Source organism: Cajanus cajan, chromosome 6 (genome assembly GCF_000230855.2).
Source record: "Cajanus cajan strain Asha chromosome 6, NIPB_CcT2T_4, whole genome shotgun sequence".
Taxonomy (NCBI): Eukaryota; Viridiplantae; Streptophyta; class Magnoliopsida; order Fabales; family Fabaceae; genus Cajanus; species Cajanus cajan.
In genome coordinates this window covers 52,901,428-52,926,269 of record NC_138522.1, presented here as the reverse complement: position 1 = coordinate 52,926,269, position 24,842 = coordinate 52,901,428, and the positions used below count along the sequence as shown (strand labels likewise).

General features: G+C 29.4%; 3 protein-coding genes across 4 annotated transcripts; 2 read left to right on the top strand and 1 right to left on the bottom strand.

The window, feature by feature from the left end:
* The first annotated feature begins 3,252 nt into the window (after positions 1–3,252).
* Positions 3,253–8,818, top strand: LOC109800063 (uncharacterized). Of its 2 annotated transcripts, XM_020360745.3 has the most exons (13): positions 3,254–3,576; positions 3,674–3,747; positions 3,830–3,916; positions 4,001–4,132; positions 4,257–4,343; positions 5,932–5,985; positions 6,134–6,224; positions 6,307–6,377; positions 6,464–6,533; positions 6,842–6,894; positions 7,149–7,242; positions 7,515–7,612; positions 8,508–8,818. In XM_020360745.3, the coding sequence occupies exons 1-13, from the start codon at positions 3,375–3,377 to the stop codon at positions 8,595–8,597; spliced, it is 1,203 nt and encodes a 400-aa protein (XP_020216334.2). In that variant the 5' UTR covers positions 3,254–3,374; the 3' UTR covers positions 8,598–8,818. The 2 variants fall into 2 exon arrangements, with proteins under 2 accessions (XP_082933734.1, XP_020216334.2); XM_083077608.1 differs by lacking the exon at positions 5,932–5,985 and having other exon boundaries at positions 3,253–3,576.
* A 5,068-nt stretch (positions 8,819–13,886) lies between these two features.
* On the top strand, positions 13,887–19,087 carry LOC109800062 (uncharacterized). The gene is made up of 13 exons (XM_083077606.1): positions 13,887–14,183; positions 14,281–14,354; positions 14,446–14,532; positions 14,645–14,776; positions 14,901–14,987; positions 16,044–16,097; positions 16,246–16,336; positions 16,417–16,487; positions 16,572–16,641; positions 16,975–17,027; positions 17,260–17,353; positions 17,619–17,716; positions 18,855–19,087. Exons 1-13 carry the CDS (start codon positions 13,916–13,918, stop codon positions 18,942–18,944), a joined length of 1,269 nt encoding a protein of 422 aa, XP_082933732.1. The 5' UTR covers positions 13,887–13,915; the 3' UTR covers positions 18,945–19,087.
* A 2,447-nt stretch (positions 19,088–21,534) lies between these two features.
* PEX4 (peroxin4) lies at positions 21,535–24,771 on the bottom strand. The gene is made up of 6 exons (XM_020362190.3): positions 24,634–24,771; positions 24,508–24,529; positions 24,127–24,246; positions 23,911–24,039; positions 22,459–22,588; positions 21,535–21,859 (listed from the first exon to the last, which is right to left on the bottom strand). The coding sequence occupies exons 2-6, from the start codon at positions 24,511–24,513 to the stop codon at positions 21,771–21,773; spliced, it is 474 nt and encodes a 157-aa protein (XP_020217779.1). The 5' UTR covers positions 24,514–24,529; positions 24,634–24,771; the 3' UTR covers positions 21,535–21,770.
* Between the last annotated feature and the right edge of the window lie 71 nt (positions 24,772–24,842).

Here is a 24,842-nt window from a genome sequence, read left to right as displayed (position 1 = left end):
ATTTTGATATTTATTAAATAAACATAAGAGTTCTTATGTTCACAAGTATAATGAACATAAGAAAATTATATACACCAGAAAATTCTATCGAATACCGTGTAAATTATATAACATGGGATATATATAAAGAATGAATATGGTGCGGTAACGTCTATGAATCAAGTGATATACTGATAAATAATTTAATTATACCAAATGTTATATCATTATAGTATATATATATATATATATATATATATATAAATAAGAGGAAGAATTTACTTATAAATTTATTTAAATTTACTTTATTCAATAATTCACGTGTTATATCAAATTTTAACAATTTAACTATTAAATTAAAAAAATTTAATATATAGAACAAATTTATAAATTTTTTAAAATTTTAAAAATTATTTAATAATTTATTTCATTAATTTAAATTGATTGATAATTATAATAATATTTTATATGTTTTGAATTAATAAAATAGAATATCAAATGATTTTTATTTTTTAAAAAAATTATAAAATTAATTTATGTAATAATTTTTTTTAATTTAATAATTAAATTATTAAAATTTAAAGTAAAATATGAATTATTGAATATAATAAATTTATTTTTAAAATAAGTGAATTACTCTTATATATATATATATATATATATATATATATATATATATATATATATATATATATATATATATATATATATACGTATTACAACTAGTATAATCAATTTTCCTGTACGGTGGGTTTTCTTTTAACGAGGAAAAGATGCTTGCATTTTCCATGGGGTTTTAGTCCTAAAGAAAGTAATATGAAATAACGGTATAGGATAGATAATTTTCCATCTACATGATGGACCGTAACTTGTCGTCATTTGAACTACTAGTTTGAGTCGTTTGACATAGTAGTTATCAGATAAATTTTCGTTTGTTTTAATTTCAACAAGTTTTTAGTCATAAGAAAACTCTCAACCTTCGTATATAATCTTCGTAAGATTCAAAATTTGACTTTTCGTCCTTAATTTTTGTTTAGTTAAAAAATATAATGAAATCACCTTTTCTATTTTTTTTCCGGATGAAGCTACTGAGAAACAACGAAAAATTCGATTTCATAGAGTTTCATTCCCGTTCTCAACCCATTGTAATTTTTTTTTGACGTTTAACATTATGCACAAAAATTAAGAAAATAATTGATATTTTAATTTTTTAAAATATTTATTATTTATTTTTCTGTTATACTCTTTAGGTAGTTAGAAAAAAAATAGGTATATTAAAAAATAAATAAATACATTTTTCGTAAACATAAATTAATTATCAAGAATAAAAAATTAAAAAAATTAATAAATCATTTATTTTAAAATAATAATAATAATAATAATAAATTAATGTCAAAATGATTATAAATAAAAATTGGAGGAAATATTTTGTTGTTCATTTTCACCTTCATCTTACCAATATATTAATATATAATCATAGATCGTTGAAACCACAATCAATGATTAGGAACAAAAATGAAAGTGGAGCCATTTTGAGATTGGACTCTTGTTAAGTTCTAAAATGTTGTTGTTTTTTTCGTTAATTTATATTATTTGATATTTTATTTATCAAAATAATAAAACTGAGTTATACAGTTCGTAGAATGGATCAAGCAACCCATAAAGTTGGTTGGTCTTCTCCGTGGATTAAGTTAGTTAATTAAAAAAAATGGTTCAATTTTGATAAAATTTATAATCTATGGGCTACCTCTAGAGTCTAGCCTATAAGACATTTTGGGCTTTCGGACCCTGTAAGTTTTACTTTACTGATCCTGACCCATGTGGTCAAGGTTAATTGGACTAGACTGAACTATTTTGGAAACTCTGCCAATAGAGAAAGCTAATATTGTGATTGTAGATTTATGACCAAAACATAAATGTAATAATTTTTTAAACCTGTTTTAATAGATTTTTTTATGGGCACATAATTTTGGTGAAAAAAGATACTTGATATGAATAGTCCATTACTTATATTATGTTATATCTAAGAATTAAAAGATATTAATCCACCATGAACCACTTAAATCATCATCCACCTTAAAAGTTGCCGATAAAAGTCAAGACCTGAAGCTTTCTTGCAGCTCCCTTACATATATTGAACAAAGGATGTGATTTTCTCCCTCTTTATAGACACACTTGCAATAAACTAACCAACAAAGAGATACATCTTTCATTTTCAAATGAATTTTAATCCTAATAACATAATAAAGGAGTAAGTTAGCTTATTCAACCCACAAACTTGTCTTGACACGCAACTCGACATATTGAAAGTAGGACAAAATGGTTAACTTGCATATCCACTAATATTTAAGAAATATCAAAATATAAATAATAAAAAGAGGTAATGTGTGTACTAAAAAGAATTGAATCGATATTTTTTAATATTTGTTCTTTTTTGTGTCTTTTGGACAAACTTTGGTGGACCAATATCTGCTAACTCTCCTCATATTTTTCTAACCCAATTCAGCCATGTGTGTTTGGGTTTAGGTAAAGTGAAAAAAAGCACTAAGAGACAACACAACTACGAAAGGAAACAGGGAAGTAAAAGTAATGATTTACATGAATTGCTACTAGTTATCATCATAATAGCTATAGAACCCACCGACCCAAACTCTATCAGTATTAGACGTGTAATCTTCCATATTTTTATTTTATTTGTATTTCTTTCCCATGTTCACTATTGATTTCTTATCAACTTTAATGATAAACTGTGATTTCTTATCTGAATATGTTCATCGATCACTATCATTTTCATCAAAACATTTTTTTTATAAATCATATTATTTTATGAAGTTTAAACTATTTTTTTTTTCTCTAATAACTTCTTAAATCAATGATAAAACTTCTCAAATAACATGAAATGATATATACCTATCTATTTATATATGTATGTTTTGAATTGTATAATGTTACTAACAAATTAACTACAAATAATATAATAAATATATTCTTTCAAAAAAGAATATAATAAAATACATCACCTAAAATTTTCCATTAAAATTATTTTATTCAAACATATTAAAAACTATAAATTAATAGAAAAACCTATCTTAATTAAGTAGTGCACATCAGTTATTTCTAATATCAAATTTGATTCTTTGGAATAAAAAAATATTATAAGGCCGGGAGGCTTTGTTGGCCTTATCAACCCAGTCAGCCACAAAAAAGTTATTTGATCTTTATTATTCATTATTTCAATATTATAATTCATGGTTAACTTGTACCACTTAAATTATCACATCACCCTTCTTTGAAGTTGCCAGGACGTGAAGCTTTCTTGCAACTCACTGTTGTTACAATCTGATCGTTCATCCTGTCATATATTCAAAAACAACGTGATTTTTTTCAGGATTAAAATGAATTTTAATCCTAATAAGATAATAGCATTGAATAGTTCAATTCTCGTCATTTACCTTTTGCTTTCTAGCTGCTATGCTGCTACTTTCTTTCACTATAAAATCCAAACCAAAATGGCGGGAAAAGAAGGCATTGAAGAATCTCAGAGCAAGCTCCGTTCAGAGTTCCTGCAAGTGCTGCGTGGTAGGCGATTCGCTCAAGGTATAAAAATCGAAATTCTGTTACTAACTTACACGATCTCGCTTCGTATTGCGCAACGATTATTCTGATTGAATCTCGTTCGTTATTTATGTTTCAGTTCCACTAACCGTCGAACTCGCGAAGCCAGTGGAGAATCCTTTGTTTCAGAGCTCTCCTCCAACGAAGAAAGAGGTTCAAATTCATAGCATTTTTTTTTTTTTAAATTTTCGATTTCTACTTCATTTATTGTTTTAATTGCATGAAAACAATGTAGATCGAGATATTGGAGTCGACTCCGAAGGCAGATATAGGGAACCTTGAAGAGTTGCTCGAAGAGGAGAACTTGTACTTGAATATAGAGGTAGTAACTGATTAACACGATTTTTCTCTGGAGTTGAATTTTGAATCGATGATTTTGTTATTTGGATTTGATTTTGGATCGTAGAAGGGAGAGCAAGGACGGTTGCCGGTGTTGATTTTGAAGTTGAAGGAACGCGAAAAGCGGAGAAAAAAGCCTGCGGTTGTTTTTCTTCATAGTTCGTACAGTAACAAAGAATCCGTGCGTCCATTGCTTAAGGTTATTTTTCATTTGCAACTGTATTAATCTATGTACTTCTGAGCTCTGAGTGATAAACTGATTTGATTATAATCGCGGATTTTGTTTCTGGCTTCGATTTCGGTTTTTCTCCTTGGTGTTTCAGGCGTATGCTTCGCGAGGATATATTGCAATTTCTGTTGATTCTCGTTACCATGGAGAACGTGCCACAAACACAACCACTTATCGCGATGTACGTGTTTGCTTTCCTCTGCTTTACTTTTGAGTTTTTATCTCCTGAAGCACGTTATTAAGGGAAAATTTTTAGTCTGAACATTTACTTTAATTTTATTCGAAACCAGACAAATTTTAGGGGTTCATATGATTTTTGGTTGTGTAACTCAATTAATTTTGTTTGGATTTGATTGCAGTTCAGTTTTGATTATATATATATATATATATATATGCTGCCTTTGTTAGTTTACTCATATACATACATAGACTACACTAAAAAATAGGGGAGAGAATAAAAGATGGAAATTTGTGGCTCATTGAATTAAGCATGACTTTTGTCCAGTACATTCTTCTCATGCTTTCTCTCTATATATCTTTCGTCAGATGGGTTGATTTTTTTTAATCCAAACTATCCAATTATGTCACGGATAGCATCGGATCAATTCAACTTGATATCATTATATATTAATCTTAATTTTTTTATATAATTAAAATTGTAAAACTATAGAAATATTCAACTATAATTAAAATAAATTATAAAATAAATAATATTAACATAAATATAATATCATGTCAAATAAAAATTATTTATTAAATTAAGAAATTGTATTATCATACATAAACATTTAAAACATTATATATATATATATATATATATATATATATATATATCAAATAATACATGACATGGACAAAATTAATTAGTATAAACTTGGGAATCTCTCGAAAATCCTTTTGAGGTCGGGTTAACGAAACGACAAGGATCCAGAACAACTCAGCTTAATTATCTTCATTATCAATAAGCCATGCACGTTCTCATGGAACATTTGTAATTTTCCTGCATGAAAAATGAAATATAAAACAATACTTTTAGATACACATTATTGATAAAAAAAAAATAATAAATAGAACTATATCATAATAATTTAACAATAAATAATAAAATTATTTAAAGTTATAAAAAAATACTGTGATTTGTGCATTTTCTAAATGCAAATAAAATATTGTACAATGCAAAAAGTATCTTTAATAATAAATAGTCTAAACAATTTAATTAAAAAATATAAATTACTAGTGCTTTATTCTAACTAATAACTACATATAAAATAATATGCGACCTTTTTTTTATTTTATTTTATGTTGGGCATGCATTCACCGCGCCACACAACATATAAGACAAAAGGTGTTGTATTGTGTCTTAATTATTTCTCTTGCATTGTTCTACTTGTGCTGTGCATCAATTTATAACATGCCCTTAAATAAAATGAATTGTAAGTTCTACCATATAATTTTGCTTGTAAATTCATTCAACTAATTAAATTTAATGAATTCCAAACATAATAATTTGATTACTATATCTAATCAAATTCGTATTTTAGTGGTTCTGAACACACAGTGCATGTAATTAATTTGTCCGGAATAATATATCTAGGTTTTGCTTTAGGTGAAATAATTTGTCTTAAAAATTTATTGTTTTTCTGTTCGTATTGACCTTACCCAAGATCATTCAGAAAGTGAAAAATAAGTCAATATAAAATGCAAAACTGATCTTGTTTTCGTTTTTACTTTTGTACTTGACACCAACCTCCCCTAAAAAAAATACACAGGCACTTATTTCTGCATGGAAAACCGGTGAGACGATGCCTTTCATATATGACACGGTAACTTATTATTTATCACGCAGCTTTACCATATAGTTAAGATGGAGCCACTTGCTCCACATGATTTGTTTGAACTGTGATTATGGCAGCAATTTACACTTTATGATTACTTTCGTTCAGAAAATGGTGTATTATTCCTTTCTGGCAGGTCTGGGACTTGATTAAATTAGCAGATTATCTAGCACGGAGAAAGGATATAGACTCTGCTAGGATAGGAATCACTGGAATATCACTTGGAGGTTGGTTGAGAGAAGTTGAAAGGTTGGCATATATGTTTGATGTGACTAGCCACTTGTATATATAATATATTCCTTGATGCAGGAATGCATGCATGGTTTGCTGCAGTTGCTGATACTCGCTATGCTGTAGTTGTTCCTCTGATTGGCGTTCAGGTACTGGCATTGAATGATTGAGTGAAGCTTTTATTTATATGTTCCTGAAACAACAATTTGAAAACTTCGGTGCAAAATGCTTGCAGGGATTTCGATGGGCTATAGACAACGATAAATGGCAGGGTCGAGTTGATAGTATAAAGCCTCTTTTTGAGGGTAAGATAATGTCAAATGAGTTACTGAAACTTCTTTCATGTTTTACCTGTTTTCTTATCTTTGCTTTAGTTACTTAGCCTTGTACTTTATTTTGGTTTATATAATATTGGAATTCTTATTCATATAAATCCAGTAATTACATTGTGAAGTCAACGTTGTTTGAGTAAGACCTAGAAGAGAAAATATGATATGAATCTTGGTCCTGTGGGGTAATAGTCATTCAAGCATGCTAACAGTGGAAAACTGAACATATATTCTGAAGATACTTCGGTGTATACATCCATAATGCTCTTATTTCATGGATGCAGTGGCTCGTGATGATTTGGGTAAAGGTGCTATTGACAAAGAAGTGGTGAAGAAGGTCAGCCAATTTTTATTAATCCAACTATGATTCTGTCTCCAAAATGAATTGCTATATGCTTTGGTTTATTGCTTTTACATAACATGATTGACAATGGTAGGTAGCATGATAAGCATCCCATAATTACTATTTGCTAGTTATGTTCACCCACTGGGCACAATTAATTTCCATCTAGAGCTTTGTTCTCGTTATTCTATAGTGTTTGCAGTGATACTATATGCTAATATCAAAATTAATTTTATATTTCTGATCAGGTGTGGGATAGAATTGCTCCTGGTTTAGCTTCCCAATTTGATTCACCCTATTCAATTCCAACTATCGCACCACGTCCTTTGCTTATTCTTAATGGTAAGACCCTTATATGTATTGTACATTAAACATTTTCAAATTGAATCTGGCTACCTTATTCACATATACAACTTCATGTGTTGACAAAATGGCAACTCAGGGAAACCAGTTGCTGCAGCATAAGGTTTTTGCTTCTTTAGGATATATCAATAACATCGTAGACCTCTTCATGTATTAGTCAATTTATTAGTTATTCCGTTCTTTTAGCTATTGCGGATATTTTTTAGCTGACTTGGAATTGAAGTATTTGCATTGGGTGCTGGGAACTCTAGGTGCGGAAGATCCTCGGTGTCCTCTTGGAGGCTTGAAAATTCCAAGAGCGAAGGCAAGGCAGGCATACGGAAAGTTTAACTGTTTAGATAATTTCAAGGTATGAACTAATTGTATTGTTTGGTCACTATGGTGAGAAATTTAAACTTATCAATGTGATCTTTCGTTATAGTTTAATAAGAGTGGATTTAACAGTTTGTAAAAATGAACTTGCAACTTTCCGATTTAAACAAAGCAAGAAACATCATAATGAAAGTGGAAAGGAAGTCCCTTAATTTAACATCCGCTTCCGAAGTATGGCAAACACATGAGAGTACGTGCATGTATATTGTTGTGTTTATTCGGTGAGCTTGACTTTTAAGATTTAAAATAGAGTTTAAATATATTTTTAATTTTTTAAATTTAATATAAATTTATTTTTAATTTTTTAAATTTAAAATTGATTTTTTTTTAATATTTATGATTTAAAAAATTTTATTTTAGTTTTTATACTTAAATTTTATTATAAAATCTGTTAAATATTATTATATAAAATTTATCTACTAATATTTATATTAGTGAAAACATCATATTTAAATTATATTAATATTATATAATTGTTTGATCCGTCACTTTCATATATATATATATATATATATATATTATATATTATTGATTATTTGAAATATTAAAATAAAATTTTTAAAAATTATAGTAACTAAAATTAATAATTTTAAATTTAAAAGATCAAAACAAAATTATCTTAAATTTTAAGGAAAAAACATTTAAATTTTTAATATAACATATTTAAATTGTAGGTGCAGCCTCTTAATTAAGATGTGACTGTGAGAAATCAATGGGAGTGTTTGGTTGGGATTCTTTTTAGAGGGTGTGTTCGGAAGGAAAAGAAAAGAAAAATATTTTGTTTTTAAATTAAGAGGGTGTTAATTAATGATTGTTTGCTATTATTTATTTATTTATTTTCCAAATTTAAGACTGGTTTCTTTGACATGCAGTTTATTGCAGAACCTGGAGTTGGACACGAAATAACGAGATTTCATATGAAAGAATCAGCTCATTGGTTTGACAGGTTCTTAAAACCGTAACCCTTGCCCTCAGATGTGTTCTTGAAGCCCTGGGTGGTATTAAAATTATAAGCCAAGTTGCTCTAGCTCATTGCCTCTTTCAGGTGTATGACTGTATTTTTTTTTTTTTTTTAATAAGCATGAGAGATTTAAATTAAAAGAGATTACAACGTGTATTTACAACGAACACAAAAACATAATTATAAATAAAAAATCAAAGTCGAAACTATGAGAAACATAAATTCGAGTTATGATATTAGTTAATGTAACTAAAAGAACATTCATGGACAGAACTAGTTATCTATTTCCATGAATGCAGTTTAATGCTATTAACACTTCTTTGCAATCCGTAACATCTTGCTAAAATGTGATAACATTTCGATGAAGTCATAGTGACCAGATAACAGAAACTAAACCACCAAAAAATACTGAGAACGTTTTTTATAAATATCAAGATTTGTCCAATATAAATAAAGAGAAGTTAAAGAATTAGGAAGGACTACCGCCACCTCCAACCAATTGGCCACAGCTAACCAAGTATTAAAAGTTATAGGGCACATTAGAAAAAAGATGAAAAGGGTCTTCAACAAAATAAGAGCAAAAAGAACATAAATTGTTATCCAACACCACACCACGTACTTGTAACAATGATTTGCACAGAAACACATTCAAAAACACCTGCCAAAAAAATACCAAGCACTTGATCGGAGCCTTGCTTTTCCAAAAACTTTTTATAATTTGTTGAAAATCTGAAGAATATTTAAGTTCTCCACCCAACAAGCGCCGCAGCCAAAGGTATGCACTTTTCATCGAATACACCATTCTTATCACAAATCCATCTCAATAATCTTGTTTAGAAGGAGAAATCTGCAAACCTTGAAGCATATCCAACAAGGTATTCACACTACTAACTTCATAGACAAAAGGTTCACTTCTCCACTTAACCATTCACACCCACCTAGATCCCTCTCATGTTTTATTATGTGCCACCTCTGACAAAGGATCAATGGCAAAGGAGTACAAACAAGGGAAGACATCCAACAAGCACAAACTACCTAACCACTTATCCTCCCAAAACCAGGTCATAGTGCCATCACCAATACAACAATCGATTTTTTCATCTAACAAAAAATTTCCTTGTTGTAGTACACACTATATCCTTCCACTACCAAGAAGCTCTCCTATCCACATTAGAGTAATTAGAAAAGGACTCAATGCGCCCATACCTACTATGAAGAACTTTAGCTCACAACATCCCCGGTGTATGACTGCATGTGACTATATATGTGTGTCATGATATAAATAATGCAAAATGCTTTACCTGTTGAAACAACTACGGTCACCTAATGGAGGGACTTTAAACATTCTGTATAATCTTAAATTTAAGTTTAAATTTTATCATCTTTATTGTGAGCTGGAAAAATTGTTTTACCTGTCGAATGTATTTTCCAGTCCAAGATATCGCTAATTACCATAAAATGTTCCAATTGAAGTTTGACATCTCTTTGTACGTTGGAAAAATCGTATATAATCATGTTTATTTACCGTAAATCCCTTTTAAAATAAAATTAACCATAACAATTTATAACCCCATAACAATTAATCACTTGTGAAAAAAAAATCATTATTTGACATTTTAATAATTACTACCAAATACATAAATCAATATAAAATTGTTTTTGCTTAACGAGTACTGTTACCTTAACTAAATGATAAATACTTCATGAGAATATATATATATATATATATATATCACCTATGTATAAATAACTTGAATAAACTGATTTTTATAAGTATTTATAAGGGAATTAGAAAACTAAAATATTTTTTTTTTAAATTATACACAATTTTTTTACAACAAAAACTATGCATATAAGTTAAAATCATTTTTTTTTATAAAATTACAATAGAAAACTTTTAAAAAATTGTTTATATACAAATTATTTTTTATTAAAAAAAAAAAACTACGATGAGACAATAGAGATTGATCAACTTAAGTCTCGATACATATACCTCATTCTCTTAAATACAGAAGATAATTTTAACTTATGTAAGAAGTTTTATTTTCGTACTATAAGTCGTTATTAAGAAGCTTATGTAAATAGGATCTTAATAATTACTAGGATCTTAGCCTAGTGATTAGATGGGGAAGGCTTGGAGTAGTTAGAAGCATGAGGACCTAGGTTCAATCCTCATTACGATCATCTTTGTAATCTTTCCTATCTTTACCTAAAAAAAAATAGGATCTTAACCTTTTTTTGAAAACTCATCTTTACTTAAAGTAAAAATTCAATATATAAAAAATCATATATATATATATATATATATTAGCAAACATATTATATTTATTAAAATTAATAAATATATTTATTTAATAAAGAAGTATTTTTAATTATATGTTTATATAAATACATGCATTAATAACATTAAAAAAAAACTACATTAACATTTATGTTCAATTATATTTTACTTTCTTTAATGTAGTTACTTTAAAATATATTTTATGGACAAAACAATTAAAATAAGGATTTTAAATATATCGTTAAATTTAAAATGATTCAATACCTAGGGATGAAATTTGATATACAATTTGTTATGGTTGTATATTAATATATATATATATATATATATATATATAATTTTGTAAAATTTTTTTACTTAATACTCTTAATTTTTTGTATAAAAAAATAAATAACTAATTAATCAAGAAAATCTATTTAGTTAATTATAATTCATAATATTATTTTTTTTCAAAAATATCCGTAAAGAATTGATTAATTTTGCATAATTGTTATATTTAATGATATTACATGTAATTCAAGTGATAAATTTTCTCCGCCAATGAGTGTGACTTAAAATGTTAATAAATTAACAAATATATACACTTGCATTAGGAATGAGTAGGTGTTTTATATTTTTATTAATAGATTTCATGATAAATATGGTATAAAAAATATTAGTAATAAGTACATCTAAAAGTATAATTAAGACAAAAAAAAAATGATTTCATTTGTTTTTTATATAGAAGATAAAAAAGATTATTTTAAATAGTGTTTAATAAATATAGATTGTTTGTGTAGTTTTTTTTATCTTCACATTATTAACTAATGAGAAATCAACTTTTTTGTTAATTTTAAGGTGGTTATTTTCAGGTCAACAAAAAATTTATGTTGGACAACAAAGTAAAAAGAAAATTACACTCTCTATATATAGTAAACTTGTGATTGTTCGTATAATATATATATATATATATATATATATATATATATATATATATATATATATATATATATATGTTAATTTAAGCTTTTTTTGTCAACATGTGACATTTTTTATTTAGTAAAAATTAAAAACATTTTTTAAAATGGACTTAAAATTTGAGAATTAATAGTCTTATCGATAAATCAATTTTAGATTCTTTACTTCGATGCATGTTGTAATTAACATATTTTAACATTCTCTAACTCTTGGTTCAATATGATGCAAATACATGTTTTCATATGTAATACCTATTTATTAATATTGTGTGTAAGTCTCATGTACCTATTAACAAATCAATCCTAGATTTTTTCCTTTGGTGCATGTTATAATTAACATTTTTTAATTTTAATTTTTTCTATTTTATTATTCAAATGTTGTGTCCTTCCTTCTGCATTCCTAAAATATAGAAGTTCTTTTCCCTAGTATGATAATGATAGACATAAAAAGTTAACTGATATGAAAAGTATGTATTTTAAACATATTATAAATTTTTGTGACTTTTTTTATTATTTTGCACATATGTTTCTATTAAAGATCAAATTCAGATTCTACTCACATTGTTCAAACAATTTGAACTTAGATTCAATATATTAAACATTTGTGCTTAATTCCTTAATTTAACAATATATATATATATATATATATATATATATATATATATATACTAATACTGTACAAAAAAATAAATCACTTTTTTTCCCTATAAATACTATGTTATAAAAATACAATAATAATGTTATTTAAAAATGATTTATACATAAATAAGATTAAATATTATATTAATATTTGTGTATTTTATATTTTTAAATTTAGTTACGTTAATTATATTTTATAAACAATAATAATTATAAAAACTTAGGTATTGTTAAAATTTCTCTTTTGATTTGTACCACATATTTTTTTTTACTGGAGACAATTTTATTTAAATTAAATAAAATTATTATGAATAATAAAGTGTTTTTTTCTTAAATATTTAAAATAATTGTATATTTAGTACGTAATCTCAAAAACACCGGTTAAACTTAAATAATATTCAAACAATTAAAAAAGAGTACAAAATTTAATTAAAAAATTAAAATTAGAAGTTTCTAATAGGATCTATGAATTTCAAACAATATCAATCATCATTAATTACTATATTAATAACATTAAATACTTTCCCTAAAAAAAAATAACATTAAATACTGTATTAGTGTATGTTATCTAAAAATAAATAAAAATCTCTGCATTGAAATATTTATTTATGGAAAAAAAAAGAGCTTTGTATTAACGGTGTAAACAATTTTAATTCATCTGAATATAAACTAATAAATTTATTAACTTTTAAAATAATCATGTTAAAAATTATATCAATAATGATTTTTTCACGGTGTGAACAATACATCACCTTTAAATTCATATTTATTTTTATATAAAAAAAAAACAAGAAATCTCTCTATTGTTTTTTCAGTCTGCATTGTGTTGCCCTCTGCTACGATTGTAAATCGTTATTTCCCAACTGGTTTTCTTTCGCAAAACAATTTTTCTATCCAACAAATCATTTTCTTGCCATCTGTGAAGCAATATCTCACTGTTTCAAAAATATATTATTTAACAGAAGTTACTTATTCACCTTATACTCCTCAATCGTTCAAAGTATGAACAAACACAGCATTATTAATTTCTTTGTTGTAATCTTGTTAAACAATGCGAGATTTGTATTAATATCAAAGAACCCACTCATATCTATATTTAATAAGTACCATGATAACGTCACGAACCGAAGCTTCGTCTATTGTTACAATTTGTTCGTCCTTTTTCATTTCCCCTCCATCCTGTCATATGTTAAACAAAGGACGTGCTTTCCAAATTAACCTCAAAAGCAATAGAAGAAAATGCAAAATAAAAGCACAAATAAATGAATAATCATACAGAATCACTCAATTAATTAAATTAAATAGAGTTAGTTGTTAAATTATTCTCTCTTAAATGAGCATCCACTTACTTTCTTTATCCAAAAACTTGGCAAAAAGAAAAAGGATAAGACAATATGAGGAAGGCCACAACACCGTGTAGGAGCTGGAAAGCAAGAGAGGTAAATGATGAAAGTTGTACATGCCAGTCCGCTTCCAACGCGGCACGTGCTGAGCCTGCTAAGTGGCACGTGCTGCAAGCGTCCAATTAGCACCACCTACCCGCCAAAGTCACTTAATTATAAACGCGAAACGCATTTCCCATGGAGAAGCAGAACCATCACTCACAGCGAAATCCAAACCAAAATGGCGCAAAAACAAAGCATTGAAGAATCTCAGAGCAAGCTCCGATCAGAGTTCCTGAATGTCCTGCGTAGTAGGCGACCCGCTCAAGGTATCACAATCGAACTTCACTCACTATCTTGCGCCGTCTCGCTCTGTATTGTGCTACGATTCTCGTAATTGAATTTCCTTCGTTATTTATGTTTCAGTTCCACTAACCGTCGAACTCGCGAAGCCGGTGGAGAATCCTTTGCAGCAGACCTCTCCTCTAACGAAGGAAGAGGTTTCAAAATTCATAGCATTTTTTTTTTATTTTTTATTTTTATTTTCAGTTTCTACTTCATTTACTGGTTTATCGCATGGAAACATTGTAGATCGAGATATTGGAGTCGAGTCCGAAGGCAGATATAGGGAATCTTGAAGAGTTGCTCGAAGAGGAGAATTTGTACTTGAATATAGAGGTAGTAATTGATTAACACGATTTTTCTCTGGTGTTGAATTTTGAATCGATGATTTTGTTATTCGGAATTGACTTTGAACTGGAGAAAAAAACTCGTTGATTTTGGATCGTAGAAAGGAGAGCAAGGACGGTTGCCGGTGTTGATTTTGAAGTTGAAGGAAAGCGAAAAGCGGAGAAAAAAGCCTGCGGTTGTTTTTCTTCATAGTTCGTACAGGAACAAAGAAGCCGTGCGTCCATTGCTTAAGGTTATTTTTCATTTGAAACTGTATTAATCTATGTACTTCTGAGTTCTAAGTGATAAATTGATTTGATTATAATCGCGGATTTTGTTTCTGGCTTCGATTTTGGTTTTTCTCCTTGGTGTTTCAGGCGTATGCTTCGCGAGGATATATTGCAATTTCTGTTGATTCTCGTTACCATGGAGAACGTGCCACCAGCACAACCACCTATCGCGAGGTGCGTGTTTGCTTTGCTCTGATTTACTTTATAGCTTTATACCTCTTGCTGAATTACGCAATTTTATTTAGGAAAAGCTTTAGTAGGAACAGTGAACTCGTTTCGTATCTCAAATGCTTTATCTGAAACAACAGTTTTAGTAAATGATTTGCTTTTGAAATTGTTAAATTATGATGTAAATTCTAGAAAAAAAAATTCTAGAAAATATAAGATAAGATGTATAAGTTTTTATAAAAAATTAAAAGAGTGTAGATTAATTAGAGACTTGAAGAGTCCATAAATTTTCACCATCATCCAAATGTGGTGTATCATGCCTATAAATAGTCAAATTGGAACTTCATTATAAACACTACTACTCTCTAAAATTAAATAAGTTCTTATTATTCACTACCAACTCGTAATCAACTATCATTGTAAGCAATGGATGCACGGCTTCTTTGTTCCTTGGATTTGATTGTAGTTCTGTTATAATTATTTAATTATTCTGCCCTTATTAGTTTACTCATTTACGTATTCATTTGAGAGTGATGTTAATAAAGTAGAGTAGAGTAATATACTTTTGAGTCACTCTTTCAAACATATTTTCTACTTATTAAATAAGAGGTGGAACCCAGATGTTTCGTCATTTTTAATAAATTTAAGTCTTTTAGAAATTGTTCAAAGAAATGTGTTAAAGACCAAAGAGTGTTTTGGTATTAACTAAAATAAATTGTAAGTTCCCACATAGAATTTGGTCTGTAAATGAACTATAATAGTTATTTTTAATGAGTTCCAAAAATAATAATTTGATTACTATGTCAAATCAAATTCGTATTTTAGTGGTTCTGAACAGTGTATGTAATTTTCCCTGAAGACCGTAGATTAAGCTTTAGGAAAAGTAATTAGTCTTAAACAATTATTGTTTCCCTGAAGAAGAAGTGGACTCTCTTTTGCTTTACATATTTCCCCAATATCGTTGGGAAAGTGAAAAATAAGTCATCTGTATAAAATTCAAATCTGATCATGTTTTATTTACTTTTGTTTTGGCTACAACCTCTCCTCCAAAAAAATATACAGGCACTTATTTCTGCATGGAAAACCGGTGAGACGATGCCATTCATATATGACACGGTAACTACTTATTTATCAAACTTTACCACATTGTTAATATGGAGCCACTTAATGCTCCAAATGATTTGTATGAAATGTAATTATGGCAGTATAAACTTGTAATTAGTTTGGTTCAGAAATGGTGTATTATTTTTCTTTGATATGGCAGGTCTGGGACTTGATTAAATTAGCGGATTATCTAACACAGAGAGAGGATATAGACCCTTCTAGGATAGGAATCACTGGAATATCACTCGGAGGTTGGTTGAAAGAAGTTTAAAGGAATATGTCAGATGGCATGCTTGATGTCACTCATCACTTATATAATTCCTTGATGCAGGAATGCATGCATGGTTTGCTGCAGTTGCTGATACTCGTTATTCAGTAGTTGTTCCTCTGATTGGCGTTCAGGTGGCATTGAATGATTGGGTGAAGGTTTTACTTAGCAAAATTTGTTTCTGAAACAATTTAAAAACTTGTGCTAAATGCTTGCAGGGATTTCGATGGGCCATAGACAACGATAAATGGAAGGCTCGAGTTGATAGTATAAAGCCTCTTTTTGAGGGTAAGATGATGTCAAATGAGTTTTTGAAATTTCTCATGTTTTTACCTATTTTCTTATCTTTGCTTTAGTTACTGCTTCTTGTACTTCATCTTTTGGTTTATATTATATTGGAATATATTATTCATATAAACCCAGTAATCTCGTAGTACCACTTTATATATGTAGCTCGTGGTGTATGATTTCATAATACATAAAATAATTTGTCTTTTACAATTGGTCATTCATAATAGATTGCCTGTGGATTAAATTACATGGTGAAGTTGGAATGTTTTGAGTACGATCTATTGGGTATTTCGGTATATATGTCCCTAACTCCCAGGTTATTGAATGCAGTGGCTCGTGATGATTTGGGTAAAGTGGCTATTGACAAAGAAGTGGTGGAAAAGGTCAGCCAAGTTTTTATTAATCCAACTATGATTCCGTCTCCAAACGAAGTGTATATGCTTCGATTTATTGCTTTAATTAAACATGCAATGCTTTCTCGCATGATACGTATCCTATTATTGCTAGTTTTTCACCCACTGGGCACAATTTCCATGTATAACTTTGTTCTTGTTATTCGAAAGTGTTTCCAGTCGATATTATATACTAATCTCAAAATTTTATATTTCTGATCAGGTGTGGGACCGAATTGCTCCTGGTTTGGCTTCCCAATTTGATTCACCCTATTCAATTCCAACTATCGCACCACGTCCTTTGCTTATTCTTAATGGTAAAACCCTTGTATTATGTTGTACATTAAACATTTTCAAATTGAATCTGGCAACCTTATTCATACACAACTGCATGTATTGAAAATTCCGGGTAACCACTCTGCTGCAACATAAGGTTTTGGCTTCTTTAGGATGTATCAATAACATAGTAGACCTCTGCATCTATCCGTATTAGTCAATTTAGTTATTCCGTTCATTTAGCTTTTGTGGATATTTTAAGCTAACTTTGAATTGAAGCATTTGCTTGGCTTTTGGGAACACTAGGTGCGGAAGATCCTCGGTGTCCCATTGAAGGCTTGGAAATTCCAAGGACAAAGGGAAGCCAGGCACACGGAGAGTTTAACTGTTTAGATAATTTCAAGGTATGAAAATGTGTTGTTTGGTCACTTAGGCGAGAAATTTAAACTTGCCAAGGTGGTCTTTCGTTATCGGTTTAATTAGAATAGGTTTAACATGTGTTATCAACAGTATGAAAGAATCATAAAATTAATATGTAAAAAAAATGTCAAAAGTCGGATGAACTAACTCAAAATTGGTCAAGAAAATTGGATTGAATTGATATTTATTTATTTATTCTAAAATTTTAAAAATATTTTTATGATAAATAAATAAATAATTTAATAAAAATTATAAATTAAAATAAAATATGCTGTTTTTTTATTTTTAATAATTTTCATATAAAGATATAATTTAGTCATTTATATTAATTTATAATTTTATATCATGATATTTTATATTTTATATTATATTTATTTAAGATTTTTTTACTCTAAATATAAAACTGTTAATATATATATATATATATTATTTTATTAAAATTCTAAACTTAAATATTATATTTAAACTTTTACATGTACTATAAAAAAAATAAAAAAATATAAAATGATATTTTATTTTAACTTTAATTTTATAAAATTGTGAAATTATATTCATGTAATATTATTTCATGTATTATTTAAATATTATTATTATTTTAAAAATATTGATTCAATTAGGATTAAATTATTAAATTTTAAATTAATTGTTTATAATCGATCTAATTTTAAAAATATTGATTCATTAAAAAAGCGTCTCACAAATCACAATAAAAGTGGAAAGGAAGTCCCTTGAATTTAGCGTGCCTTTTCCAAAGTATGGAAAACACATATGAGTGCGTGTATGGTATTGACTTTATTTAATCAGCTTGACTTCTTATATTTAACACACTTAATACTGGATTTGATTGTGAGAACTCAAAGGGGTGTTTGGTTGGCGATTCTTTGTAAGATATGTTTGAAAGTAAATTTTAGAGAGAAAAAAAAAAAAATATATATATATATATATATATATATATATATATATAGAGAGAGAGAGAGAGAGAGAGAGAGAGAGAGAGAGAGAGAGAGAGAGAGAGAGAGAGAGAGAGAGAGAGAGAGAGAGAGAGAGAGAGAGAGAGAGCATGTTGAGAATGTTAATGATTTTTTTTTCTCCAAATTTATAATTGGTTGCTTTGACATGCAGTTTATTGCAGAACCTGAAGTTGGACATCAACCAACGAGATTCCAGGTGAAAGAATCAGCTGATTGGTTTGACAGGTTCTTAAACCCTTAGCCCATGCCCTCATATGCGTTCTTCAAGACCTGTGTGGTTGTAAAATAATAATCCAACTTGCTCTGGCTCATTGCCTCATTTCTGTTGTATTGTATGATTGTATGTATGTCATGGTATGAAGAAAGTAAAATGCCTTATGAATATATCTCCTAGTCCAAGATATCGTGTAGGGAAAATTTCAACATACACCCCCATTTTGGAGTAGAAGATAAAAGACACAGAAAAATGAAAAGATAGAAACATAATGTAATAAGTGATGTGATAAAAACGGAAGAGAGAAATAAGAAGGAAAAAAGTGGTAGAAGTGGAATGAAAAAAAAAAATTGTAAATATAATAACACTATTGATAATCACTATAAAATGTTCCATCCACGTCTAACATCTGTGCCTAAGAGACATGATTCTGATCTATTTTGGGTATTTCTTAAACTGAAAGTTTTGCATCACATTATCAATTGGGTGATCTCAAACATTTTGGGAGCCCTGTACTAATTTATAAAAATTTGGTCTTTAAAAAATTAAATAAACGATATGTTTCATAATATAATCATATTATGATTGTTTCTTACAAATTAAAGTACCAAAAATTATTGACCTTTTACTTAAAAGGAGAAGTAACTTGAGTGTTATTTTGGTGGAAATAATGTAAAATAAAGAGAATGTTCTTATCGATATAGTGGGACTCTTTGGTGACTATTGATTTGGTGAAGATGTGACTACTAAGGTTTCATCCTTATGCAACACTTATTGCCAATATCCAAGCTACTCTCAGTCAAGACTAACGGATTCATTGTGAAAGTAATAGTTGTGCAGATTGATTGGCTAAAAAAAGGATCATCCTCAACTCAATCTTTCATTTATTTGGAATTCTTGTCCAGTGCAACTGTCCCATATGCTCTTAGTCAATGTCATGGGTGTCTCTTTTGTTTGATTCTAATTTGTTTTTTGTTTTGTTGTGTTCAGTTTATTTCCTAATGATAAAAATAAAATGCATCAATAGTTTGTGCACGTTAGGCAAACACAATAATTATATATTTGGACGAAGAATTTATATAAGATAATTCATTTATTTGAAGAATTTTAAATTTCTTGAAATGAATTGCTTTGTTTGGAAGGGGAATTTATAAAGAATTTGAAATCTAAACATTTGTGGAATTTCTTAAAATAGTAAAATTTTAAATTCTTCCAAAAATTAGAAAATTTAAAATTCCTCATATTTGTTTTTTCTTATTTCACCTATATATTTTATCTTATCTCTTCATTCTTTTAATTATTGGATATTCAAAAATATTTGTAAAATTATTAAATATTATCTAATATTAATTTTTAAAATTATTAAATATTTAAAAATAGATTAATATTTATTTTTATAAAATTTAATTTAAAAATCTTAACATATAAATATATTTTTAAAATTAATTTTACTATGGTGGAATCAAATTATCATATTCAACCTAACAATTTAAATTTTAAGAAATTTGAATTGACTTATCCAAACAAAATATTTTAAAAATGATAGAAATTAAAATCAAAGTAATTCATATACTAAGAATTTAAAATTCCTTGAATTTGTAAAATTCCTCATCCAAACACACCATAAAAGTATTTGACTAGTAATGGAAAATTACACAATGGCAAGGGAGAAGCTGAACTACTCGTGTGAGAAAAATAATTCTGTAGTGTATCATCACACTCGCACAGTATTACGAGTACATTGATGTTTTATATACACTGGGATCATCAATACAGTGGCTTCACTGAATGCCAACTACTACATGACAGAATTCATATAACTGGGCAATCTAACTCAATATCCTTGGCTAACAAAAATTCTTCCAATATGTATTGCTATTGTCGCACAAACATTATGCTCCATTTAGATTAGTGGTAAGAGATGGATTGTAGTCGATAAAATTGTAATGAAATAGGGCAGATTTCTAATGAAATGGTTTCCATCATATTTCATCGAACCCCCCAAATTGTCTCCCTTCCCCCCAACCATTTAGGGTTAGGGCAAAATAAATACCACTCCTCCTTATTTTATTAATTTACCCATGATTGAGATACATTTTTAGTTAATCCAAGGTATCTTACCAGAAATTAGAGATTAATTCCTCACAATACTAAAATACATTTAAAGAACTAACATATCGCAGTAAATGTTATTTTATACACAACTGAAAATCGAACCGTATGTTTAAGGATCATGGTTATCCAGTGACCCCTCCCCAAGAAGTTTCTTCCTTCGAGGAGATCACGACCATCAAATGTAAGTGAATCAAGTCCCATTGATATTCAAATGATTAATCCACCAGGAAGAAGTAAAAAGCTTCATCCAAAAGAGGGCTTGGATCCTTTCATGTCCAATGAAATATAATTCTTCAGTTAAAAATGAGAGAATTTAAATAATAAAAAAAGGTATGAGACTTTGATGGTTAAGATTTTCACATGGAAGTATCAAAGTGAAAACCTCACATTAGAGGATCCATTGCCACCAAAAGGAACCAAGAATTAGACTGTGAATAACGACCAGTCGAACCGCTTAGGACTCATTATTAAATGCAAGCTCAAAATCTGACTTACATAAAACTGAAGCAATCAAGGATTATTTGAATATGTTTAGAACTCAATTCCGGCATGAATCCAGATATGCGAAGTCACACACCTACACTCTGTACAAGTCACTAGTTTAATACATATCATCAACAATGAATATCATGTCTTAAAATTTACACATTTGAAACAAATTAAGATTAGAACAAACTGCTGTATCTACTGCTAACTTGTTACCTAGACAAAACTAGGAAACAAGTTATCTAAAATCATTCAGCCTTTCTTTGGCATTGCTGCAAGTCTTGTGTACATTCTTGCCATGGATTGGTACCCTCTAACATCACCTGAACGCAAAAGGTTGCCTGTAACAACAAAAAATAAAATAAAATAAAACAAGTGCCAGAAAAAAAAAAGTCTTCTTTCATACTGGTCGACAAAATTACAAGTTTTTCATTTCACCTTTGTGATTATTAGATAAAAAAAAAAATACTTGAAGGCATAGATTTGGAATGAGCTGACGGCTTAAGGATTTCAAGTTCTTTATTTTCCCAATATTACCAAAATGCTATTGTAGATAGTTTTATAATCACCCGCAAAAATCTAGAAATATACATGTAAATTCAAACATCACATGCAATTAAAGACAACATATGAAACACCAGATTCTAGTGCACCACCTTCCAATCCATTCTCTCGAGCAAAATTGATAAGCATGTGGATGGATAGATTAGTTTGTTGGCATATCTTTTGCATTTTCTCAAACTTAAAATCCAAATTCATTCCACAATCAACGCAATGTATACGACAGTAGAGTATCATATGAATTCAAGTTTCTTTTTCTTACAGTTCTTTCTTGTCATTTGGGGAAGGGAGGTAGGAGACATAGGAGAATAATACTTTCTTTTGACACGCAACTAGAGATAAATGAGAAAACAATAAAAATTGGAGAAAGCTTGTCAACCTGAATCACAATTCAGTGGGCTGTCAGGTTCTGGATGGGCCATCAAAGCAATTATAGCCCTACAGACAGATTGAAGTGTCCAAGCTGGGCTCCAAGCATTTTTCAAGATATCTAGGCAAATCTCCCCAGTCTGGAAAAGTACAAGATGTTTAAACAATTGTAATGAAGAAATATTAAGAACACCAAATCCCAAAAAAAAAAAAAAAAAGATTTATCCATCAACTTATGAAGAATAAAAGAAAAGCAAAAATAATTGAAATTGACGCAATCAAATTCAATTCAAATGCTTTCAATTTTCAACAAGTTTGTTATGAAACTGAAATGGGTAAACCGGTAAATTAATAGTAGGCATAGAGCTTAGGTTTCTTTAACGTATCAGCCTCCCATAAAAGATTAACATTATTGGTCTTTCCATCATTGAGAAGGTAATCAAGACAACCAAGACCAAGCACACACTTATTATTTACAAAGATCATACATGAGCACTAAAGTATGTCTATGATAGAAGTTGCAGAACTTTCTCATTTCAATACTGATGGTTCATAGCAGGGCTACCAGGATATATGGGAACAACTTTTTCATTCCCCATGCAAACTATTAGTGTTCGTTTGATGCATGGGATTGGAGCTTGGAAATGGAATTATGACAGCTAATCTAGAATTGGAACAATTCTAAACTCCAATTCCATGGATTCTAATATAATTAAAACTAACAATTTTCAATCCAAACCTCTTCCCCCTAAACGGCTAAACTACAATTCCTAAATTCATCCTCACCATTCAGCTGTTCTCCCTATCTTTGGTGCTCCCCCTGCCACCTCCACCACTTTCATAGTCACTCCCACCATCACAACCCCTACCAACAATTGTTACCACCACCACTCATCACCACTCTCAACCCACTTCCACCACCTCCAATCATTGTTGTATTGCCAATCATTACAGTCGCCAACTTTGTTTGCTACTGTGCCACCCCCACCATCTTTGTTGTTGCCACCATCACCATAGTTGCAAAATCCATTGCTACTACCACCACCCCTTAACTCCACCCCCACCATCATCAAAACCACCTGCAGATTAAATCATCAAACATAACCTTACCCAACTACCCTAAATTAAATAGGTGTCAAAATAGAGTCGAAATTCAACATAGAATTATAATTCTAAGCTCTAATTTCTTACAAAATCCAAACATAGGAATTATAATTCTGAACCAATCAGAACTGGAATTTGGAAGTACAATTTTGAACTACAATTCCAATCCCATGCACCAAGCAGATCCATATATATTGTTTAAACTACACATCACTCGGAAAAATTCAGAAACCATCCATTAGTGAAAATTGTGAAATAAATTAGGATAGCATAATTCTCCTCAGAAATCATAGGCTTGCTCTTCACCATCTAAAAAGTACCAGTAAAAGACACTGATTTACAGCAGGATCCGTCCTACCTTAAAATGCACATTTGGGTGAAATATTTTAGTTAGAAACCGGACTTGGGGTGGCTGTAGAGGATACTGCTCCGGAACAGAAAAGGCAAGCTGGAACACACCCCCCTCAAAAGGAGTCTCAGACGGTCCCTAATCGTAAACAAAAACAAAGCAGAGCAAATGTGAGAATCATCGCATTCACAAACAGGTTGAAATGACAAGCCTTAGGAAGCACACCTTGATAAGAGCCGTCCATTTAAAAATGCTGGAATCATCACAGACTAGTTGAATATCAGGATCAACTGCCTTTTCTCGCTGCACCTCTTTGTGCTCCTTGAGCAACCTTGCCCGCGATGCCTGCGTGAAAAACGCAATCCAAAGTCAAAATTGAAGAATCAACCTCGATAAAATTGCAATCGCAAGAGATGGCAACAAAATCGAGCACAAACCATCACCTCGCAAAATTAATTCTAAACACCTAGTCCCAAAGATAAACCACACCATAACAACTACATCCATTCAGATTCATTACTCTCAACAATTGCGTCCATCACATCAACTCTAACCAGAAAAAAAAATGTATAAAAAAAGAAAGAAAAATAGTGAGTGGCAACGAACCTGCATGCTGGATATGCGCGACCTGGAAAATAATTTAACTGCGGTGTTAAGATATATATTTGATTATAGATTCATGGAACAAAATTGAGAAATCGTAAACGAGATTTAAGGAAGAAAGTAGCGTACCGTGTAGCACGAAGGTGTTGATCGATATCTTTGGAACTGGCGAGAGGAAGAATAATGGATCGGAAATGAATGAAAAGTAAAATGGAACTCTGCAATGCAAACCCTAAAACAGTGGACCCACCAACAACACGATAGATAGGCACCGGTCTCGAGTACAGTTGGCACCCGCGTTTCTTTCTCTATTTTTATTTTATTTATTTAAATATTTT